The sequence below is a fragment of the Salvelinus alpinus genome, chromosome 31, assembly GCF_045679555.1.
Source record: "Salvelinus alpinus chromosome 31, SLU_Salpinus.1, whole genome shotgun sequence".
In the NCBI taxonomy this organism is placed as follows: domain Eukaryota; kingdom Metazoa; phylum Chordata; class Actinopteri; order Salmoniformes; family Salmonidae; genus Salvelinus; species Salvelinus alpinus.
The window spans coordinates 21,666,856-21,686,734 of record NC_092116.1 but is presented as its reverse complement, the minus strand read 5'-3'; the positions used below and the strand labels follow the sequence as shown (position 1 = coordinate 21,686,734).

The 19,879-nt window shown below is 42.5% G+C and overlaps 2 protein-coding genes across 2 annotated transcripts; both read left to right on the top strand.

Moving 5' to 3' along the window:
- Nucleotides 1–652: 652 nt before the first annotated feature.
- On the top strand, nt 653–13,579 carry LOC139561585 (uncharacterized). The gene is made up of 5 exons (XM_071378809.1): nt 653–974; nt 6,667–6,786; nt 6,917–7,018; nt 7,155–7,283; nt 12,822–13,579. The coding sequence occupies exons 1-5, from the start codon at nt 653–655 to the stop codon at nt 13,103–13,105; spliced, it is 957 nt and encodes a 318-aa protein (XP_071234910.1). The 3' UTR covers nt 13,106–13,579.
- Nucleotides 13,580–17,378: 3,799 nt separating this feature from the next.
- Nucleotides 17,379–19,017, top strand: LOC139561817 (mannose-binding protein C-like). The gene is made up of 4 exons (XM_071379113.1): nt 17,379–17,604; nt 17,730–17,804; nt 17,898–17,978; nt 18,641–19,017. Exons 1-4 carry the CDS (start codon nt 17,379–17,381, stop codon nt 19,015–19,017), a joined length of 759 nt encoding a protein of 252 aa, XP_071235214.1.
- The last annotated feature ends 862 nt before the right edge of the window (nt 19,018–19,879 follow it).

Sequence of the window (19,879 nt, the reverse complement as noted above, 5' to 3'; positions counted from 1 at the left end):
CCTGTGGTCACCAATGATCGGGACATAATGTACAGCACACATGTTCTAGGGGAAATAGTATGTACCACAGATCAATTAAAACCAGATCAATTAAATTGTACTTCAGAGACATTATGAAAAAGAAACAAACATGACAGAAGTTGTTTTGTATAGTTTTCAGTTGCTATTCACCGGCAAAATAATACACATTTCAACATGGTAAAACATATGAGCAAAACAGTCAATATAATAATGACAAGCAATTGAAAAGTGTACACGTATCATTATAGTTTTGTGACAAACTGACATGTAAATCAGGTAGCTGACCAGTGCACACAAGGTTTGTTTCTGGGTTCCCAGATAACAGACCATAAACTCTGAATGATGCCGGTAAACGCTTAGGATTGAGGTCACCTTAAATTCCCTTTACATATGTAAATTGTAAACATGTTTCAGTTTCCTGGTGAACATCATTTTATCTTACAGGACTATATCATAAAATATCCTTATTTGTCTACTTTTGCAGATTTTCCTTGTAAATCACGGCTAATGTTTAACCCTGACGCTACCATAAAATGACTGCACACATTGGACCAAAGAGGACTGCACAAGTTAAATGTTCACACAAGTTCCAGTACACTACAAGCTGAAGTATAGGCTATCCAGTTTAAGAATGGGGGGACTGACTCTGACCCTGCTGCTTTTGTGTCTGTCTGGGACTCTCAGTGAAGATGCTGGAGAAGACAACCTGAATGACATCATGGTACAGATTCAGCCTGAACAGGGACAGGACATAGAGAATGAATACAAGATTCACAACCAACACTCTGAACAGGAACAGGACATAGAAAGTGAAGTCATTTTCAAACAGAATCAAGCACCATCCCTAGCAGAGACAAACGGTAGCTGCCAGCCAGACATGTGTAACCTTCTTAGGCATCTGGGAGCCATGGAGGCCAGACTGACCACTGCAGAGAACCAGGTGGAAGAATTGAGTAACATGGAGGCTATTGTTGCTCTTTTACAGAGAGAAACTGAATGTAATCTAAATCAAAATACTTTTTTTGTTCATCTTGTTATGCTGGTGAATGAGGACCCAAAAGCGACGTAATAGAAACAGAGTCTTTATTCCAGTATTAAACAAATAATGATTCTCCTGGATATATCGATGGTAAATCCAAAACAGGAAACTGAAATCCTCTCGTCAGTAGAGAGGAACGACTGGAGACGCGACCACAGACTGCAGGTCGCTTCAGGAAGGCACAGGCCGTAGCTGACATAGACACCTGCTCACACGCAGCATCTGAAGAAGGCAAAAACACGACAGGGCGGAACAAGGACAGAACAGCAAACATCAAACAAGAATCCGACAAGGACAGAAGCGGAAAACAGAGGGAGAAATAGGGACTCTAATCAGAGGGCAAAATAGGGGACAGGTGTGAAAGAGTAAATGAGGTCGTTAGGAGAATGAGAAACAGCTGGGAGCAGGAACGGAACGATAGAGAGAGAGAGCGGGAGAGGGAGAGAGGGAGGAGGAGAGAGAGGGATAAAAAGAGGGAAAGAACCTAATAAGACCAGCAGAGGGAAGCACAGGGACAAGACATGATAATCAATGACAAAACATGACAGTACCCCCCCACTCACCGAGCGCCTCCTGGCGCACTCGAGGAGGAACCCTGGCGGCAACGAAGGAAATCATCAATCAACGAACGGTCCAGCACGTCCCGAGATGGAACCCAACTCCTCTCCTCAGGACCGTAACCCTCCCAATCCACTAAGTACTGGTGACCACGTCCCCGAGAACGCATGTCCATGATCTTCCGTACCTTGTAAATAGGTGCGCCCTCGACAAGGACGGGGGGGGGGGAGGGAAGACGAACGGGAGCGCGAAGAAAAGGCTTGACACAGGAGACATGGAAGACAGGGTGGACGCGACGAAGATGTCGCGGAAGAAGCAGTCGCACGGCGACAGGATTGACGACCTGAGAGACACGAAACGGACCAATGAACCGCGGAGTCAACTTGCGAGAAGCTGTCGTAAGGGGAAGGTTACGAGTGGAAAGCCACACTCTCTGACCGCGACAATACCTAGGACTCTTAATCCTACGTTTATTGGCGGCTCTCACAGTCTGCGCCCTGTAACGGCAAAGTGCAGACCTGACCCTCCTCCAGGTGCTCTCACAACGTTGGACAAAAGCCTGAGCGGAGGGAACGCTGGACTCGGCGAGCTGGGACGAGAACAGAGGAGGCTGGTACCCAAGACTACTCTGAAACGGAGATAGCCCGGTAGCAGACGAAGGAAGCGAGTTGTGAGCGTACTCAGCCCAGGGGAGCTGTTCTGCCCAAGACGCAGGGTTTCGAAACGAAAGGCTGCGTAATATGCGACCAATCGACTGATTGGCCCTTTCTGCTTGACCGTTAGACTGGGGATGAAACCCGGAAGAGAGACTGACGGAAGCACCAATCAAACGACAGAACTCCCTCCAAAACTGTGACGTGAATTGCGGGCCTCTGTCTGAAACGGCGTCTAACGGGAGGCCATGAATTCTGAACACATTCTCAATGATGATTTGTGCCGTCTCCTTAGCGGAAGGAAGCTTAGCGAGGGGAATGAAATGTGCCGCCTTAGAGAACCTATCGATAACCGTAAGAATCACAGTCTTCCCCGCAGACGAAGGCAGACCGGTAATAAAGTCTAAGGCGATGTGAGACCATGGTCGAGAAGGAATGGGAAGCGGTCTGAGACGACCGGCAGGAGGAGAGTTACCTGACTTAGTCTGCGCGCAGTCTGAACAAGCAGCCACGAAACGGCGCGTGTCACGCTCCTGAGTAGGCCACCAAAACCGCTGGCGAATAGAAGCAAGCGTACCCCGAACGCCGGGGTGGCCAGCTAACTTGGCAGAGTGAGCCCACTGAAGAACAGCCAGACGAGTAGAGACAGGAACGAACAGAAGGTTACTAGGACAAGCGCGCGGCGACGCAGTGTGAGTGAGTGCTTGCTTTACCTGTCTCTCAATTCCCCAGACAGTCAACCCGACAACACGCCCTTCAGGGAGAATCCCCTCGGGGTCGGTAGAAGCCACAGAAGAACTAAAGAGACGGGATAAGGCATCAGGCTTGGTGTTCTTATTTCCCGGGCGATAGGAAATCACGAACTCGAAACGAGCGAAAAACAACGCCCAACGAGCTTGACGTGCATTAAGTCGTTTGGCAGAACGGATGTACTCAAGGTTCTTATGGTCAGTCCAAACGACAAAAGGGACGGTCGCCCCCTCCAACCACTGTCGCCATTCGCCTATGGCTAAGCGGATGGCGAGCAGTTCGCGGTTACCCACATCATAGTTGCGTTCCGATGGCGACAGGCGATGAGAAAAGTAAGCGCAAGGATGAACCTTATCGTCAGAATGGAAGCGCTGGGACAGAATGGCTCCCACGCCCACCTCTGAAGCGTCAACCTCGACAATGAATTGTTTAGTGACGTCAGGAGTAACAAGGATAGGAGCGGATGTAAAACGCTTCTTGAGGAGATCAAAAGCTCCCTGGGCGGAACCGGACCACTTAAAGCAAGTCTTGACAGAAGTCAGCGCTGTGAGAGGGGCAGCCACTTGACCGAAATTACGAATGAAACGCCGATAGAAATTAGCGAAACCGAGAAAGCGCTGCAACTCGACACGTGACTTAGGAACGGGCCAATCGCTGACAGCCTGGACCTTAGCGGGATCCATCTGAATGCCTTCAGCGGAAATCACAGAACCGAGAAATGTGACAGAGGAGACATGAAAGGCGCACTTCTCAGCCTTCACGTAGAGACAATTCTCTAAAAGGCGCTGGAGTACACGTCGAACGTGCTGAACATGAATCTCGAGTGACGGTGAGAAAATCAGGATATCGTCAAGGTAAACGAAAACAAAGATGTTCAGCATGTCTCTCAGTACATCATTAACTAATGCCTGAAAGACAGCTGGAGCATTAGCGAGACCGAACGGCAGAACCCGGTATTCAAAATGCCCTAACGGAGTGTTAAACGCCGTTTTCCACTCGTCCCCCTCTCTGATGCGCACGAGATGGTAAGCGTTACGAAGGTCCAACTTAGTAAAGAACCTGGCTCCCTGCAGAATCTCGAAGGCTGACGACATAAGGGGAAGCGGATAACGATTCTTAACCGTTATGTCATTCAACCCTCGATAATCCACGCAGGGGCGCAGAGTACCGTCCTTCTTCTTAACAAAAAAAAACCCCGCTCCGGCGGGAGAGGAAGAAGGCACCACGGTACCGGCGTCGAGAGAAACAGACAGATAATCCTCGAGAGCCTTACGTTCGGGAGCCGACAGAGAGTATAGTCTACCCCGAGGAGGAGTGGTCCCCGGAAGGAGATCAATACAACAATCATACGACCGGTGAGGAGGAAGAGAGTTGGCTCTGGACCGACTGAAGACCGTGCGCAGATCATGATATTCCTCCGGCACTCCTGTCAAATCACCAGGTTCCTCCTGAGTAGAGGGGACAGAAGAAACAGGAGGGATAGCAGACATTAAACACTTCACATGACAAGAAACGTTCCAGGATAGGATAGAATTACTAGACCAATTAATAGAAGGATTATGACATACTAGCCAGGGATGACCCAAAACAACAGGTGTAAAAGGTGAACGAAAAATCAAAAAGGAAATGGTCTCGCTGTGGTTACCAGATACTGTGAGGGTTAAAGGTAGTGTCTCACATCTGATACTGGGGAGAAGACTACCATCTAAGGCGAACATGGGCGTGGGCTTCCCTAACTGTCTGAGAGGAATGTCATGTTTCCGAGCCCATGCTTCGTCCATAAAACAACCCTCAGCCCCTGAGTCTATCAAGGCACTGCAGGAAGCAGCCGAACCGGTCCAGCGTAGATGGACCGACAAGGTAGTACAGGATCTTGATGGAGAGACCTGAGTAGTAGCGCTCACCAGTAGCCCTCCGCTTACTGGTGAGCTCTGGCTTTTACTGGACATGACATGACAAAATGTCCAGCAGAACCGCAATAGAGGCAAAGACGGTTGGTGATTCTCCGTTCCCTCTCCTTAGTCGAGATGCGAATACCTCCCAGCTGCATGGGCTCAGTCTCTGAGCCGGTGGGAGGAGATGGTTGAGATGCGGAGAGGGGAAACACCGTTAACGCGAGCTCTCTTCCACGAGCTCGGTGACGAAGATCTACCCGTCGTTCTATGCGGATGGCGAGTGCAATCAAAGAGTCCACGCTGGAAGGAACCTCCCGGGAGAGAATCTCATCCTTAACCTCAGTGTGGAGTCCCTCCAGAAAACGAGCGAGCAACGCCGGCTCGTTCCAGTCACTGGATGCAGCAAGAGTGCGAAACTCTATAGAGTAATCCGTTATGGATCGATCACCTTGACATAGGGAAGCCAGGGCCCTGGAAGCCTCCTTCCCAAAAACTGAACGATCAAAAACCCGTATCATCTCCTCTTTAAAGTTCTGATAAACGTTAGAACACTCAGCCCTTGCCTCCCAGATAGCTGTGCCCCACTCCCGAGCCCGACCAGTAAGGAGTGATATGACGTAAGCGATCCGAGCTCTCTCTCTAGAGTATGTGTTGGGCTGGAGAGAGAACACAATATCACACTGGATGAGAAAGGAGCGACACTCAGTGGGCTGCCCAGAGTAACATGGTGGGTTATTAACCCTAGGTTCCGGAGACTCGGAAGACCAGGAAGTAGCTGGTGGCACGAGACGAAGACTCTGAAACTGTCCTGAGAGATCGGAGACCTGAGCGGCCAGGTTCTCAACGGCATGACGAGCAGCAAACAATTCCTGCTCGTGTCTGCCGAGCATTGCTCCCTGGAACTCGACAGCAGTGTTGCGAGAATCCGTAGTCGCTGGGTCCATTCTTGGTCGGATTCTTCTGTTATGCTGGTGAATGAGGACCCAAAAGCGACGTAATAGAAACAGAGTCTTTATTCCAGTATTAAACAAATAATGATTCTCCTGGATATATCGATGGTAAATCCAAAACAGGAAACTGAAATCCTCTCGTCAGTAGAGAGGAACGACTGGAGACGCGACCACAGACTGCAGGTCGCTTCAGGAAGGCACAGGCCGTAGCTGACATAGACACCTGCTCACACGGCAGCATCTGAAGAAGGCAAAAACACGACAGGGCGGAACAAGGACAGAACAGCAAACATCAAACGAGAATCCGACAAGGACAGAAGCGGAAAACAGAGGGAGAAATAGGGACTCTAATCAGAGGGCAAAATAGGGGACAGGTGTGAAAGAGTAAATGAGGTCGTTAGGAGAATGAGAAACAGCTGGGAGCAGGAACGGAACGATAGAGAGAGAGAGCGGGAGAGGGAGAGAGGGAGGAGGAGAGAGAGGGATAGAAAGAGGGAAAGAACCTAATAAGACCAGCAGAGGGAAGCACAGGGACAAGACATGATAATCAATGACAAAACATGACACATCTATTCAAATCTTCAGAATACCAAACAACATATTGACAGCTAAGATTATGAATTAGGCTGTTTGACAAGGTTTAATGCCCAAGCAACCTGCCTACATGTTGTTTGAAGTACAATTGGCCAACACAGCTACCAGTAGTAGGTCAAAACTGTCTGCTGGAAAACCTTGGTAGAGCATGGGTGAAGTTATAGGCCTTATGGTGCTCATGTGAATTTTCTTTATTTTGTCTTCAGACCTGCCTAACTTAAGACAGTTTTTGTGTTTAATAGTTCAAGCAGCCCAGCTCAGAGTCATGGAGACCAAGCTGAGCACCAGTGAGAGCCTGATGAAGAGCATGACGAGAGAGAATGAAGGTGATTTACATTTGTATTCTGTCTGGATTGGTAAAGTAACTATGGTGTGAAGTGAGATCATCGCTAAGATCAACAGAGAATAGTTTGTCTGTTTTTGGTCTTAATATTAGTTTAAATTCCTGTTTTCCAGTACAGGAGAGGAAGCTTCAAGTATTGTCATTTAGAGTCAACGCCACTGAGTTCAGAGTGGAGCAACAGCAAATCCTGCTGGACGAACTGAGGAGACAGAATGGTAGATCATGCTAAATAGCCAATAATTAAAATGTGGTTAACAAAGTGATTTAGCTGAAACTACGGGAAAACAGTGTGTGAAATCGTATACATGCCCTGTTCTTTGTTGTGAAGTTGTAATGTACTGTTTCTCATAGACGGACCAAAGATTGCTTTTACGGCAGCACTAGGAGGAGATGGCCATATACCGCCCTCTGAGAGAGAGACCAACTTGGCATTCAGCAATGTCTTCACAAACGTTGGCGGTGCCTACAACCCTGGATCAGGTAAAGAGTTGGAAGACACGATGGAAGAACTATGAGAGTGGATTTGTCCCAAAAATCTCTCCTTCCTCCTGAAGTGTCCACTCGTTCACTAGTCCCCACAAAGTTAAAAGGGTGAATGACCAATCTAAAAAGCTCACCTCAGTAGCAAAGTAGTAGTTTTTATTGCACAGATTCATGCACAGTACAATGTATGTTTCTTGTTTAAGTTGCTTCTGATCTGATCTCTCCTCTGATAAGGGTGTCTTCCTGCTACTTCTCTACAGGTGTCGTCAATGTATTTACACGATTATAGTATTGTAGTATATATCTCTTCCTGCTACTTCTCTACAGGTGTCTTCAATGTATTTACAAGATTATAGTACTACAGTATATATCTCTTCCTGCTACTTCTCTACAGGTGTCTTCAATGTATTTACAAGATTATAGTACTACAGTATATATCTCTTCCTGCTACTCCTCTAGAGGTGTCTTCAATGTATTTATAGTATTATAGTACTGATCTCTCCCTGCTACTCCTCTAGAGGTGTCTTCAATGTATTTATAGTATTATAGTACTGATCTCTCCCTGCTACTCCTCTTCAGGTGTCTTCAATGTATTTATAGTATTATAGTACTGATCTCTCCCTGCTACTCCTCTAGAGGTGTCTTCAATGTATTTCTAGTATTATAGTACTGATCTCTCCCTGCTACTCCTCTAGAGGTGTCTTCAATGTATTTCTAGTATTATAGTACTGATCTCTCCCTGCTACTCCTCTTCAGGTGTCTTCAATGTATTTATAGTATTATAGTACTGATCTCTCCCTGCTACTCCTCTAGAGGTGTCTTCAATGTATTTATAGTATTATAGTACTGATCTCTCCCTGCTACTCCTCTTCAGGTGTCTTCAATGTATTTCTAGTATTATAGTACTGATCTCTCCCTGCTACTCCTCTTCAGGTGTCTTCAATGTATTTATAGTATTATAGTACTGATCTCTCCCTGCTACTCCTCTTCAGGTGTCTTCAATGTATTTATAGTATTATAGTACTGATCTCTCCCTGCTACTCCTCTTCAGGTGTCTTCAATGTATTTATAGTATTATAGTACTGATCTCTCCCTGCTACTCCTCTAGAGGTGTCTTCAATGTATTTATAGTATTATAGTACTGATCTCTCCCTGCTACTCCTCTAGAGGTGTCTTCAATGTATTTCTAGTATTATAGTACTGATCTCTCCCTGCTACTCCTCTTCAGGTGTCTTCAATGTATTTATAGTATTATAGTACTGATCTCTCCCTGCTACTCCTCTAGAGGTGTCTTCAATGTATTTATAGTATTATAGTACTGATCTCTCCCTGCTACTCCTCTAGAGGTGTCTTCAATGTATTTATAGTATTATAGTACTGATCTCTCCCTGCTACTCCTCTTCAGGTGTCTTCAATGTATTTATAGTATTATAGTACTGATCTCTCCCTGCTACTCCTCTAGAGGTGTCTTCAATGTATTTATAGTATTATAGTACTGATCTCTCCCTGCTACTCCTCTAGAGGTGTCTTCAATGTATTTATAGTATTATAGTACTGATCTCTCCCTGATACTCCTCTAGAGGTGTCTTCAATGTATTTATAGTATTATAGTACTGATCTCTCCCTGATACTCCTCTAGAGGTGTCTTCAATGTATTTATAGTATTATAGTACTGATCTCTCCCTGATACTCCTCTAGAGGTGTCTTCAATGTATTTATAGTATTATAGTACTGATCTCTCCCTGATACTCCTCTAGAGGTGTCTTCAATGTATTTATAGTATTATAGTACTGATCTCTCCCTGCTACTCCTCTTCAGGTGTCTTCAATGTATTTATAGTATTATAGTACTGATCTCTCCCTGCTACTCCTCTAGAGGTGTCTTCAATGTATTTATAGTATTATAGTACTGATCTCTCTCTGATACTCCTCTAGAGGTGTCTTCAATGTATTTATAGTATTATAGTACTGATCTCTCCCTGCTACTCCTCTAGAGGTGTCTTCAATGTATTTATAGTATTATAGTACTGAACTCTCCCTGCTACTCCTCTTCAGGTGTCTTCAATGTATTTATAGTATTATAGTACTGATCTCTCCCTGCTACTCCTCTAGAGGTGTCTTCAATGTATTTATAGTATTATAGTACTGATCTCTCCCTGCTACTCCTCTAGAGGTGTCTTCAATGTATTTATAGTATTATAGTACTGATCTCTCCCTGCTACTCCTCTTCAGGTGTCTTCAATGTATTTATAGTATTATAGTACTGATCTCTCCCTGCTACTCCTCTTCAGGTGTCTTCAATGTATTTCTAGTATTATAGTACTGATCTCTCCCTGCTACTCCTCTTCAGGTGTCTTCAATGTATTTATAGTATTATAGTACTGATCTCTCCCTGCTACTCCTCTTCAGGTGTCTTCAATGTATTTATAGTATTATAGTACTGATCTCTCCCTGATACTCCTCTAGAGGTGTCTTCAATGTATTTATAGTATTAGAGTACTGATCTCTCCCTGATACTCCTCTAGAGGTGTCTTCAATGTATTTATAGTATTATAGTACTGATCTCTCCCTGCTACTCCTCTAGAGGTGTCTTCAATGTATTTATAGTATTATAGTACTGATCTCTCCCTGCTACTCCTCTAGAGGTGTCTTCAATGTATTTATAGTATTATAGTACTGATCTCTCCCTGCTACTCCTCTAGAGGTGTCTTCAATGTATTTATAGTATTATAGTACTGATCTCTCCCTGCTACTCCTCTTCAGGTGTCTTCAATGTATTTCTAGTATTATAGTACTGATCTCTCCCTGCTACTCCTCTTCAGGTGTCTTCAATGTATTTATAGTATTATAGTACTGATCTCTCCCTGATACTCCTCTAGAGGTGTCTTCAATGTATTTATAGTATTATAGTACTGAACTCTCCCTGCTACTCCTCTTCAGGTGTCTTCAATGTATTTATAGTATTATAGTACTGAACTCTCCCTGCTACTCCTCTTCAGGTGTCTTCAATGTATTTATAGTATTATAGTACTGATCTCTCCGTGCTACTCCTCTAGAGGTGTCTTCAATGTATTTATAGTATTATAGTACTGATCTCTCCCTGATACTCCTCTAGAGGTGTCTTCAATGTATTTATAGTATTATAGTACTGATCTCTCCCTGCTACTCCTCTAGAGGTGTCTTCAATGTATTTATAGTATTATAGTACTGATCTCTCCCTGATACTCCTCTAGAGGTGTCTTCAATGTATTTATAGTATTATAGTACTGATCTCTCCCTGCTACTCCTCTAGAGGTGTCTTCAATGTATTTATAGTATTATAGTACTGAACTCTCCCTGCTACTCCTCTTCAGGTGTCTTCAATGTATTTATAGTATTATAGTACTGATCTCTCCCTGCTACTCCTCTAGAGGTGTCTTCAATGTATTTATAGTATTATAGTACTGATCTCTCCCTGCTACTCCTCTAGAGGTGTCTTCAATGTATTTATAGTATTATAGTACTGATCTCTCCCTGCTACTCCTCTTCAGGTGTCTTCAATGTATTTATAGTATTATAGTACTGATCTCTCCCTGCTACTCCTCTTCAGGTGTCTTCAATGTATTTCTAGTATTATAGTACTGATCTCTCCCTGCTACTCCTCTTCAGGTGTCTTCAATGTATTTATAGTATTATAGTACTGATCTCTCCCTGCTACTCCTCTTCAGGTGTCTTCAATGTATTTATAGTATTATAGTACTGATCTCTCCCTGATACTCCTCTAGAGGTGTCTTCAATGTATTTATAGTATTATAGTACTGATCTCTCCCTGATACTCCTCTAGAGGTGTCTTCAATGTATTTATAGTATTATAGTACTGATCTCTCCCTGCTACTCCTCTAGAGGTGTCTTCAATGTATTTATAGTATTATAGTACTGATCTCTCCCTGCTACTCCTCTAGAGGTGTCTTCAATGTATTTATAGTATTATAGTACTGATCTCTCCCTGCTACTCCTCTTCAGGTGTCTTCAATGTATTTATAGTATTATAGTACTGAACTCTCCCTGCTACTCCTCTTCAGGTGTCTTCAATGTATTTATAGTATTATAGTACTGATCTCTCCCTGCTACTCCTCTAGAGGTGTCTTCAATGTATTTATAGTATTATAGTACTGATCTCTCCCTGCTACTCCTCTTCAGGTGTCTTCAATGTATTTATAGTATTATAGTACTGATCTCTCCCTGCTACTCCTCTTCAGGTGTCTTCAATGTATTTCTAGTATTATAGTACTGATCTCTCCCTGCTACTCCTCTTCAGGTGTCTTCAATGTATTTATAGTATTATAGTACTGATCTCTCCCTGCTACTCCTCTTCAGGTGTCTTCAATGTATTTATAGTATTATAGTACTGATCTCTCCCTGATACTCCTCTAGAGGTGTCTTCAATGTATTTATAGTATTAGAGTACTGATCTCTCCCTGATACTCCTCTAGAGGTGTCTTCAATGTATTTATAGTATTATAGTACTGATCTCTCCCTGCTACTCCTCTAGAGGTGTCTTCAATGTATTTATAGTATTATAGTACTGATCTCTCCCTGCTACTCCTCTAGAGGTGTCTTCAATGTATTTATAGTATTATAGTACTGATCTCTCCCTGCTACTCCTCTTCAGGTGTCTTCAATGTATTTATAGTATTATAGTACTGAACTCTCCCTGCTACTCCTCTTCAGGTGTCTTCAATGTATTTATAGTATTATAGTACTGATCTCTCCCTGCTACTCCTCTAGAGGTGTCTTCAATGTATTTATAGTATTATAGTACTGATCTCTCCCTGCTACTCCTCTTCAGGTGTCTTCAATGTATTTATAGTATTATAGTACTGATCTCTCCGTGCTACTCCTCTAGAGGTGTCTTCAATGTATTTATAGTATTATAGTACTGATCTCTCCCTGATACTCCTCTAGAGGTGTCTTCAATGTATTTATAGTATTATAGTACTGATCTCTCCCTGCTACTCCTCTAGAGGTGTCTTCAATGTATTTATAGTATTATAGTACTGATCTCTCCCTGCTACTCCTCTTCAGGTGTCTTCAATGTATTTATAGTATTATAGTACTGATCTCTCCCTGATACTCCTCTAGAGGTGTCTTCAATGTATTTATAGTATTATAGTACTGATCTCTCCCTGCTACTCCTCTAGAGGTGTCTTCAATGTATTTATAGTATTATAGTACTGATCTCTCCCTGCTACTCCTCTAGAGGTGTCTTCAATGTATTTATAGTATTATAGTACTGATCTCTCCCTGCTACTCCTCTTCAGGTGTCTTCAATGTATTTATAGTATTATAGTACTGATCTCTCCCTGCTACTCCTCTAGAGGTGTCTTCAATGTATTTATAGTATTATAGTACTGATCTCTCCCTGCTACTCCTCTAGAGGTGTCTTCAATGTATTTATAGTATTATAGTACTGATCTCTCCCTGCTACTCCTCTAGAGGTGTCTTCAATGTATTTATAGTATTATAGTACGTATCTCTCCCTGCTACTCCTATTCAGGTGTCTTCAATGTGCCAGTGAAAGGAGTCTACTACTTCAGCTTCTCATCATTTGCCTTCAGCCAGCACAATGTCTGTGTAAGTCTGTTTAAGAATAATGTGCGCATGTTGTCTGCGTGTGATCATCATTCAGAGCATGATAGCTCTGATAGTTCTGGTAATGGAGGGACACTACATCTAGAACAGGGAGACCATGTCTACATGACTCTTCATGCTCATTCACACATATTTGCAGACTTCCAAAACCGCAGCACATTCAGGGGCTTCCTGCTTTTTAGAACATAAGGATAAATCCCATGAAAACAACAATGGAATGTGTTTCAAATGGCACACTATTCCATATATAGTGCACTACTTTTGACCAGGACCCATATATCTCTGGGAAAAAGTAGTGCTCTATATTGGGAATAGGGTACCATTTGGGATTTAGCCATGCTGTATGTCAGCACATTTCCATGGGTAAATACAATGCTCAAATTAGTAGAACTAAAAACAAATTATGACAAATTTTGTCTGAAAATAACTATTCTGCAATAAGAGTTTGTTTGTGAAAGTAGTGTGATATAAAAAAAAGAATTTGACTCTGTCCAAACTTCTTCTGAGGAATGCTCTGTAATGTTTTAAAGGAACTGATTAACGGAAAATCAACACATTTGAGAGATTGTCAAATGATTCCAGAGTTAGCATATGAATGTTGTGTGACATAAAATATGGAATTTAACTCAAAATATGATGGAATAAATCTGAGATATTGTCAAATCAAATGTGTTCGTATGTAATACTGTACACTTCCTATGATACTGGACTTTTGACTAATCTTACAAACTAACATAGGCCTTAAAAATGTATAGATTAAGATTACGATTAGATTCCCACTGGTTGAATCAACTTTGTTTCCACTTCACTTCAATGAAATGACGTTGAACCAACGTTGAGTTGACGTCCGTGTCCAGTGGATTGCTCCCTTGTCTTGATTTATTATCTGTTCATGTTACCAGAAAATAATTATTCTGCACAATCTGGGTCATTTCTTCTATAATCTACAGAGAGCAATGTGTAGCTCCTGGTGGCTGCTGGGTTCCTATTAGTGTGTCAAGGCCATAATGATATGATATTTTATTTTAGAGAGCAAAGATCCTTTGTTTTTAGGTCCCTCTGTAGCGTTTCCTTGTAATGGTTGTTAAACTGATTGCTGGGAAGATTATGCCCCTGACATAAAGGAGATAGGTATCAAGTCCCTACCATAAAGTTGTAGAAGTTATACATTGGCACAGAGAACAATATACTGTGTGTACTGTAACATCAACTATTGATCTGTGGACTGATTAGCTATCAAGTATACTATAAAGTAGAAGACTATAAACCGGTGTACACTATAAATAGGCATAAACAGAGCTCAGTATCTTTACTGTAACGGCAACTATTGATCTGTGTACTAATCCTGCTTCATACAGAGAACTACCACAAAGGTAAGTAAGATTTGTATATATGATTGGACAATGCTTCTGCAGCAGGTGCAACGTGCCTTATTTATTACAGAGGGATGTTTCAGCTGTGGCTGACAGACGTTAAACAGGCATTCTGCAGTTGCTACATACATTTTTGGACTTATACATCTTTCATTTTTTACATTTAACCTTTATTGAACTAGGCAAGTCAGTTAAGAACAAATTCTTATTTACAATGATTGGCCTACCCCGGACGACGCTGGGCCAATTGTGCGCCGCCCTATGGGACTCCCAAACACGGTGACTGGGTTTTCCTCTGACACCTTCTAGTATATAGGTCCTGGATGTCAGGAAGCTTGGCCCCAGTGATATAATGGGCCGTACGCACTACCCTCTGTAGCTTCTTACGGTCAACTGCCGAGCAGTTGCCATACCAAGCAGCGATGCAACCGGTCAGGATGTCTGTGGTGACACCTCTAGCACTGAGATGCAGTGCCTTAGACCACTGCACCACTCAGGAGACCTAAATTAATGAATTAATGATTAATAAATGAATGATATGTACTCATTGATTCTTGGAGAATAGAACTGATAAATGCATCATGAGCGTAGTTCAACTGTCGTACCCCTTCAGAACTCAAAATATTGTTTAACTCCAATGTGTGTAAACAAAGTAAATGTAAACAAACACTGTAGAGCCTCAAAATATGGTTAAAACTATATTTTGATATCATGGATGGTCAGTCCATGCATCGAAAGCTCTGTCTATGAATTTGAGCCTGGTGGCATCTGTCCGGCCACTCTACCATAAAGGCCTGATTGGTGGAGTCCATTTTAGAATAAGGCTGTAACATAACAAAATGTGGAAAAGTCAGGTGGTCTGAACACTTTCCAAATGCACTGTATATATCACGGTGTTAAGGCATATGAACTAACAGGTTATAGAGTAAACAATGCAATTATCCCAGCACATGGGTTGTAATATGGCTGTTTTGGGGGGGCTTGGCTTCCCCAGTGATTCTACCCACGCACCGCTACTGATTGTATAATTTCAAATCCAAAATGCTTGAGTACAGAGCCAAAACAACAACAAACATTGTCACTGTCACAATTTGAAAAAACAAACTCAATATACTCAACATAATAAAATTATTCAAACCAAATCAAAACTGTGTAGAAATGTTGATAGACCTGTATTCATAAAGTGTCTTGACTGTCCAGCTCGCTAATAATCACTAGACAGTCGGGGTTCATCGAAAATAACCCTCAACTATGGTTAGAGGACAATTTCTTTGCAGATTTTGAATGCAAGGAAATAACCAATTTTCAGTGCAGCCGTCTGGACCTCGTTGAAGAGCGAATGTATCCCCGGGGCAAAATGACTCCGGACACCCCTGTCCTCAAATGTGTTTCTGGTCTAAGAGTAATGTAATACTTAAGCAATAAGGCCAGAGGAGGTGTGGTATATGACCAAAATACCATGGGTGTCAGCCAATCAGCATTCAGGGCCCGAACCACCCAGTTCATACTATATGCTATTGTATTAGGTTCTGTTATGTAGAATACTAATAAAACATGATGTGACTTTAGTAAGCAAGCTTCACTGTGAGAAGTGACAAAGCACGCTTCTGTTTCATGCAGCGAGCAACAATCAGTTCTTCTACTGTCGGGAGAAATGGTAATGCATATTAATATAGGCTATGTTAATTGCATGTAAATAAAGGTTGCTTCTCTACCACACCCACAACGGGAGCACAATCATGGCCTCCGATTCGCAGGTGGACACGTTGGAACAGACTCAGGGTCTGTTTCTGTGGCATCAGAAACGCTAAAAGGCTCATGGTTAGTGTAGTTTGTTGTGCTCTCTGAAACCAACTAACGGTAAAAACAGTGGTTGAAACATTCATAACCGATGGGCACTAGATCAACATGCGAATTGGTTTGCAATCTCAGGAGAAAATAGAATGTCTACGTTGCACAATAATAATATCACTATCGCTAACATATCTCATGTTTTTTTATGAGGATTCCTTTAGTAAAAGGGAGTTATGAAATCTGAAGACACATTAAGTTAACTGAAACACATTCAACCGATCATATTTACTTTTCAAACATGAACTTCTGCGCTGCACAGGTGTGTGAATCGTCTTACTTTGTCTTTTTAGTGTTTCTTTAACACAGAAGAGGACAATGTTATGCCTAATTTCGACCCAAAACCAACAAAGAAGTCTGCAGTGTTGAGAGCGGTTGTATGGAACCAATCAATATGTCAAGAAAAGCTCTCAACCATCCGCACTTCCTTTCTATCCAGTACGAGACTGAACTGTGTGTTATATGGATCCAAGCTGCCAGTTTCTTTTATCTACAGAAATCTACCCACTGGTGGAGCAAATCAACTTGGTTGAATCAACTTTCATTTTAACCCCAAAGAACCATGTGATGATGTTAAATCAATGTGGAAACGGATCACTTTTGTTCACCCAATACCTTTTTCTGCACTGTTGGTTAGAGCCTGGAAGTAAGCATTTCACTGTAAGGTCTACACCGGTTGTATTCAGCGCACGTGACAAATACACTCACGAGGACAGAGTTTGAGAAACGCTGAGCTAAAATATCTATATTTGTTAGTTTTCTTCCAGACCTAAAATGGTTGACAAAAAAATTGGTCACTCTCCAGAAGGGTCATGGCTAGAAGGGATCCAGCTTTTGTCAAATTTATGTCAAAGGCTATCATCTGTCCACTAATCGTGAACTAGTATAGGCCCAGTGCACTACTTTTGTGAGAAAAATAAGTGTCAGATGTTTTGTATTTTTATCAATAAATAAAACAATATTCCATTTTTTGTGGGGGTGCTGCAGCAATCCTATGGCCCAGGGCATATTTCTGCAGGCAAGAAGGAGAGGCTATAAGGACATTCCTGACCTGCAAAACGTAACCCTGAAACTAACCCTAACCTTAACATAATTTTATCCAATTCTGAAACTAAATATTGTTTTGTACCAGGAGTGTCCAAATAGCCTTTTTGCAGGCAAGGCAAGAGGTTGGGTTGATGTTACCTCCACCATGCAATCCCAATGACTCTGAGCCTGTTCTCCTCAGAGACCACTAGATGGCGATGCCCCGGTTGTTTCTCAGCATTCTGCTGACCTCACAATTGACTGTCTACCTGCCAAGTGAAGCCCAAAAGCAAACCCCTCCCCCTCACACTTCCAGCCCGAGCTGCCCAGCTTATCCTGGTGTCCCTGGCATACCTGGTCATAACGGTCTGCCTGGGAGAGATGGGAGGGATGGGCATGACGGAGTCACAGGACCCAAGGGAGAGAAAGGACACCCTGGTAGGGGACATTAAAGAATGTGTTAACTAGCATCAAGGCATGGCACAGTTCCCAATACAAAAAAATGACATGTTTGAGGAATGATCTGTAAAAGATTAAATGTATGTTGTTTTATGTTATTCTAGTAGGAATAGGGGCACAGGGACCCCCTGGTGATGTGGGGCCAGCTGGACCTAAAGGGGAGATAGGGGAGCCAGGAGGTAACCAACAGTCCTTGACCCGTTGGGATAGTACTTGTTGAGGTGCAATCCAGAACATAGACAGTGATAGAGAAATGTGTCACGTTCTTTCAGATGCAGGAGGCAACAGTGTGATCAGCCATTTACTCGCTGAGATCCAACAGCTCAAAGACAGACAGGCTAATCTTGAGAAAGGTAAGAATTTCTCTTTAGAATTATAATTTTTTTAATTATAAATTGTTAATGTATTTCAAAAAATATATACACTGAGTGTACAAAATATTAGGAATACCTTCCTAATATTGAGTTGCACCCCTTTTGCCCTCAGAACAGCCTCAATTCATCGGGGCATGGACTCCACAAGTTGTCGAAAGCGTTCCACAGGGATGCTGGCCCATGTTGACTCCAATGCTTCCTACAGTTGTGTCAAGTTGGCTGGATGTCCTTTGGGTGGTGGACCATTCTTGATACACAAGGGAAACTATTGAGTGTGAAAAACCCAGCAGCATTGCAGTTATTGACACACTCGAACCAGTGTGCCTGGCACCTACTACCATACTCCGTTCAAAGGCACTTAAATTGTTTGTCTTGACCATTCACCTTCTGAATGGCACACATACACAATCCATGTCTCAAATTATTCTTTAACCTGTTATTCTTTAACCTGTCACCTCCCCTTCATGTATTTCAATAAGTGATCATAGCTTTCTCCTGGATTCACCTGGTCAGTCTATGTCATGGAAAGAGCAGGGGTTCCTAATGTTTTGTACACTCAGTGTGTTTCACATTTATATCCACATTCAACAAAGAAATCGGTCGGTATGACTCACAGAAAGAATTACATTATTTATTTCAAGCTGCAAGCTTCAGGGTCTTCCAGAAGGCAGGGGACAAATATTTAGTGTCCAATGGAGTGCTGGGAAGTTTCGATGAAGGTTTGAAGTTCTGCAAAAACTTTGGTGCGACGCTGGTCATGCCAAGGAATGATGTGGAGAACCAAGCTCTTTCCAAATTCATTGTTGGTGCTTCTTATGGTTTCCTGGGAGCAACAGACAGGAAAACAGAGGGTGTTTGGGTAGATTTGAATGATGAGCCACTGACGTATCTGGACTGGCACAGTGGAGAACCAAACAGTGGAGGCAATGGTATAGAAGACTGTATTGCAACAACAACCTCTGGACCTTGGGTTGATATTACCTGTGATGCAAACATTGTTATAATATGTGAAATTTAAACATTTAAAGATGGGATTTTTTTCCATAAAATCACTGACCTACATTTTGATTGCTACTAAATGAATTTTCAAGCAAATTATCTTACCAAATCTTACAAGGCAATACTAATATATCACAACCATCCAGCAGACACTGTTTATGAGAGCTGCAAATTATTTACAGACTGTCAATAAAATGAATAAAAAAGAGCAAGGAATTCTGTGTTTCTCTCTCAGACCAGTTGATGTCCATGTTTGGTTAGTGTGGCGGTTTGACAACCAGGACAAAGTAGGCTATTTTATAATCTCACACTGCTCACAATGGAAACATCTGCCTTTCGGGTGCAGCACAGGACAATATGGATGTAACCAACACAGTCGATCATTTCTCTTCCTTTTATATAAAGAGTTACATGTATTTTTCAAAATAACACAGTTAGAACAATGTATTATTTCAACCCAGAATAACATCACATTTGTTTAGGGTTCAGAGGAGATATAGTGAATGAAGACAGTGAACAAACTGACATGAAACGTGTATGCTATTCTATGCTCATATTTGATTGTTTCTCTCAATTGTTGATGAGATTGTAACCCAATAGCAGCCCCTAGTGGTGATCTGGAATAACCTCACCTTTCTGAGACCACACCTAAACACAGGTGTCATTAATTATTTGTCTACCTTCCATGTCTGCGTTCCAATTCTCTACACTTCTCCAGAGCACCGGTGGAAGTTTTGCCTACCTGTAGCTCAGTGGGGGTTGGTGGAGGGCTATAGGAGGACAGGGTCATTGTAATGGCTAGAATGGGATTAAACAAACGGTATAAAACACAACAAACAGATGTAAACCACGTTTGACTCCATTCCATTCAACCAATTCCA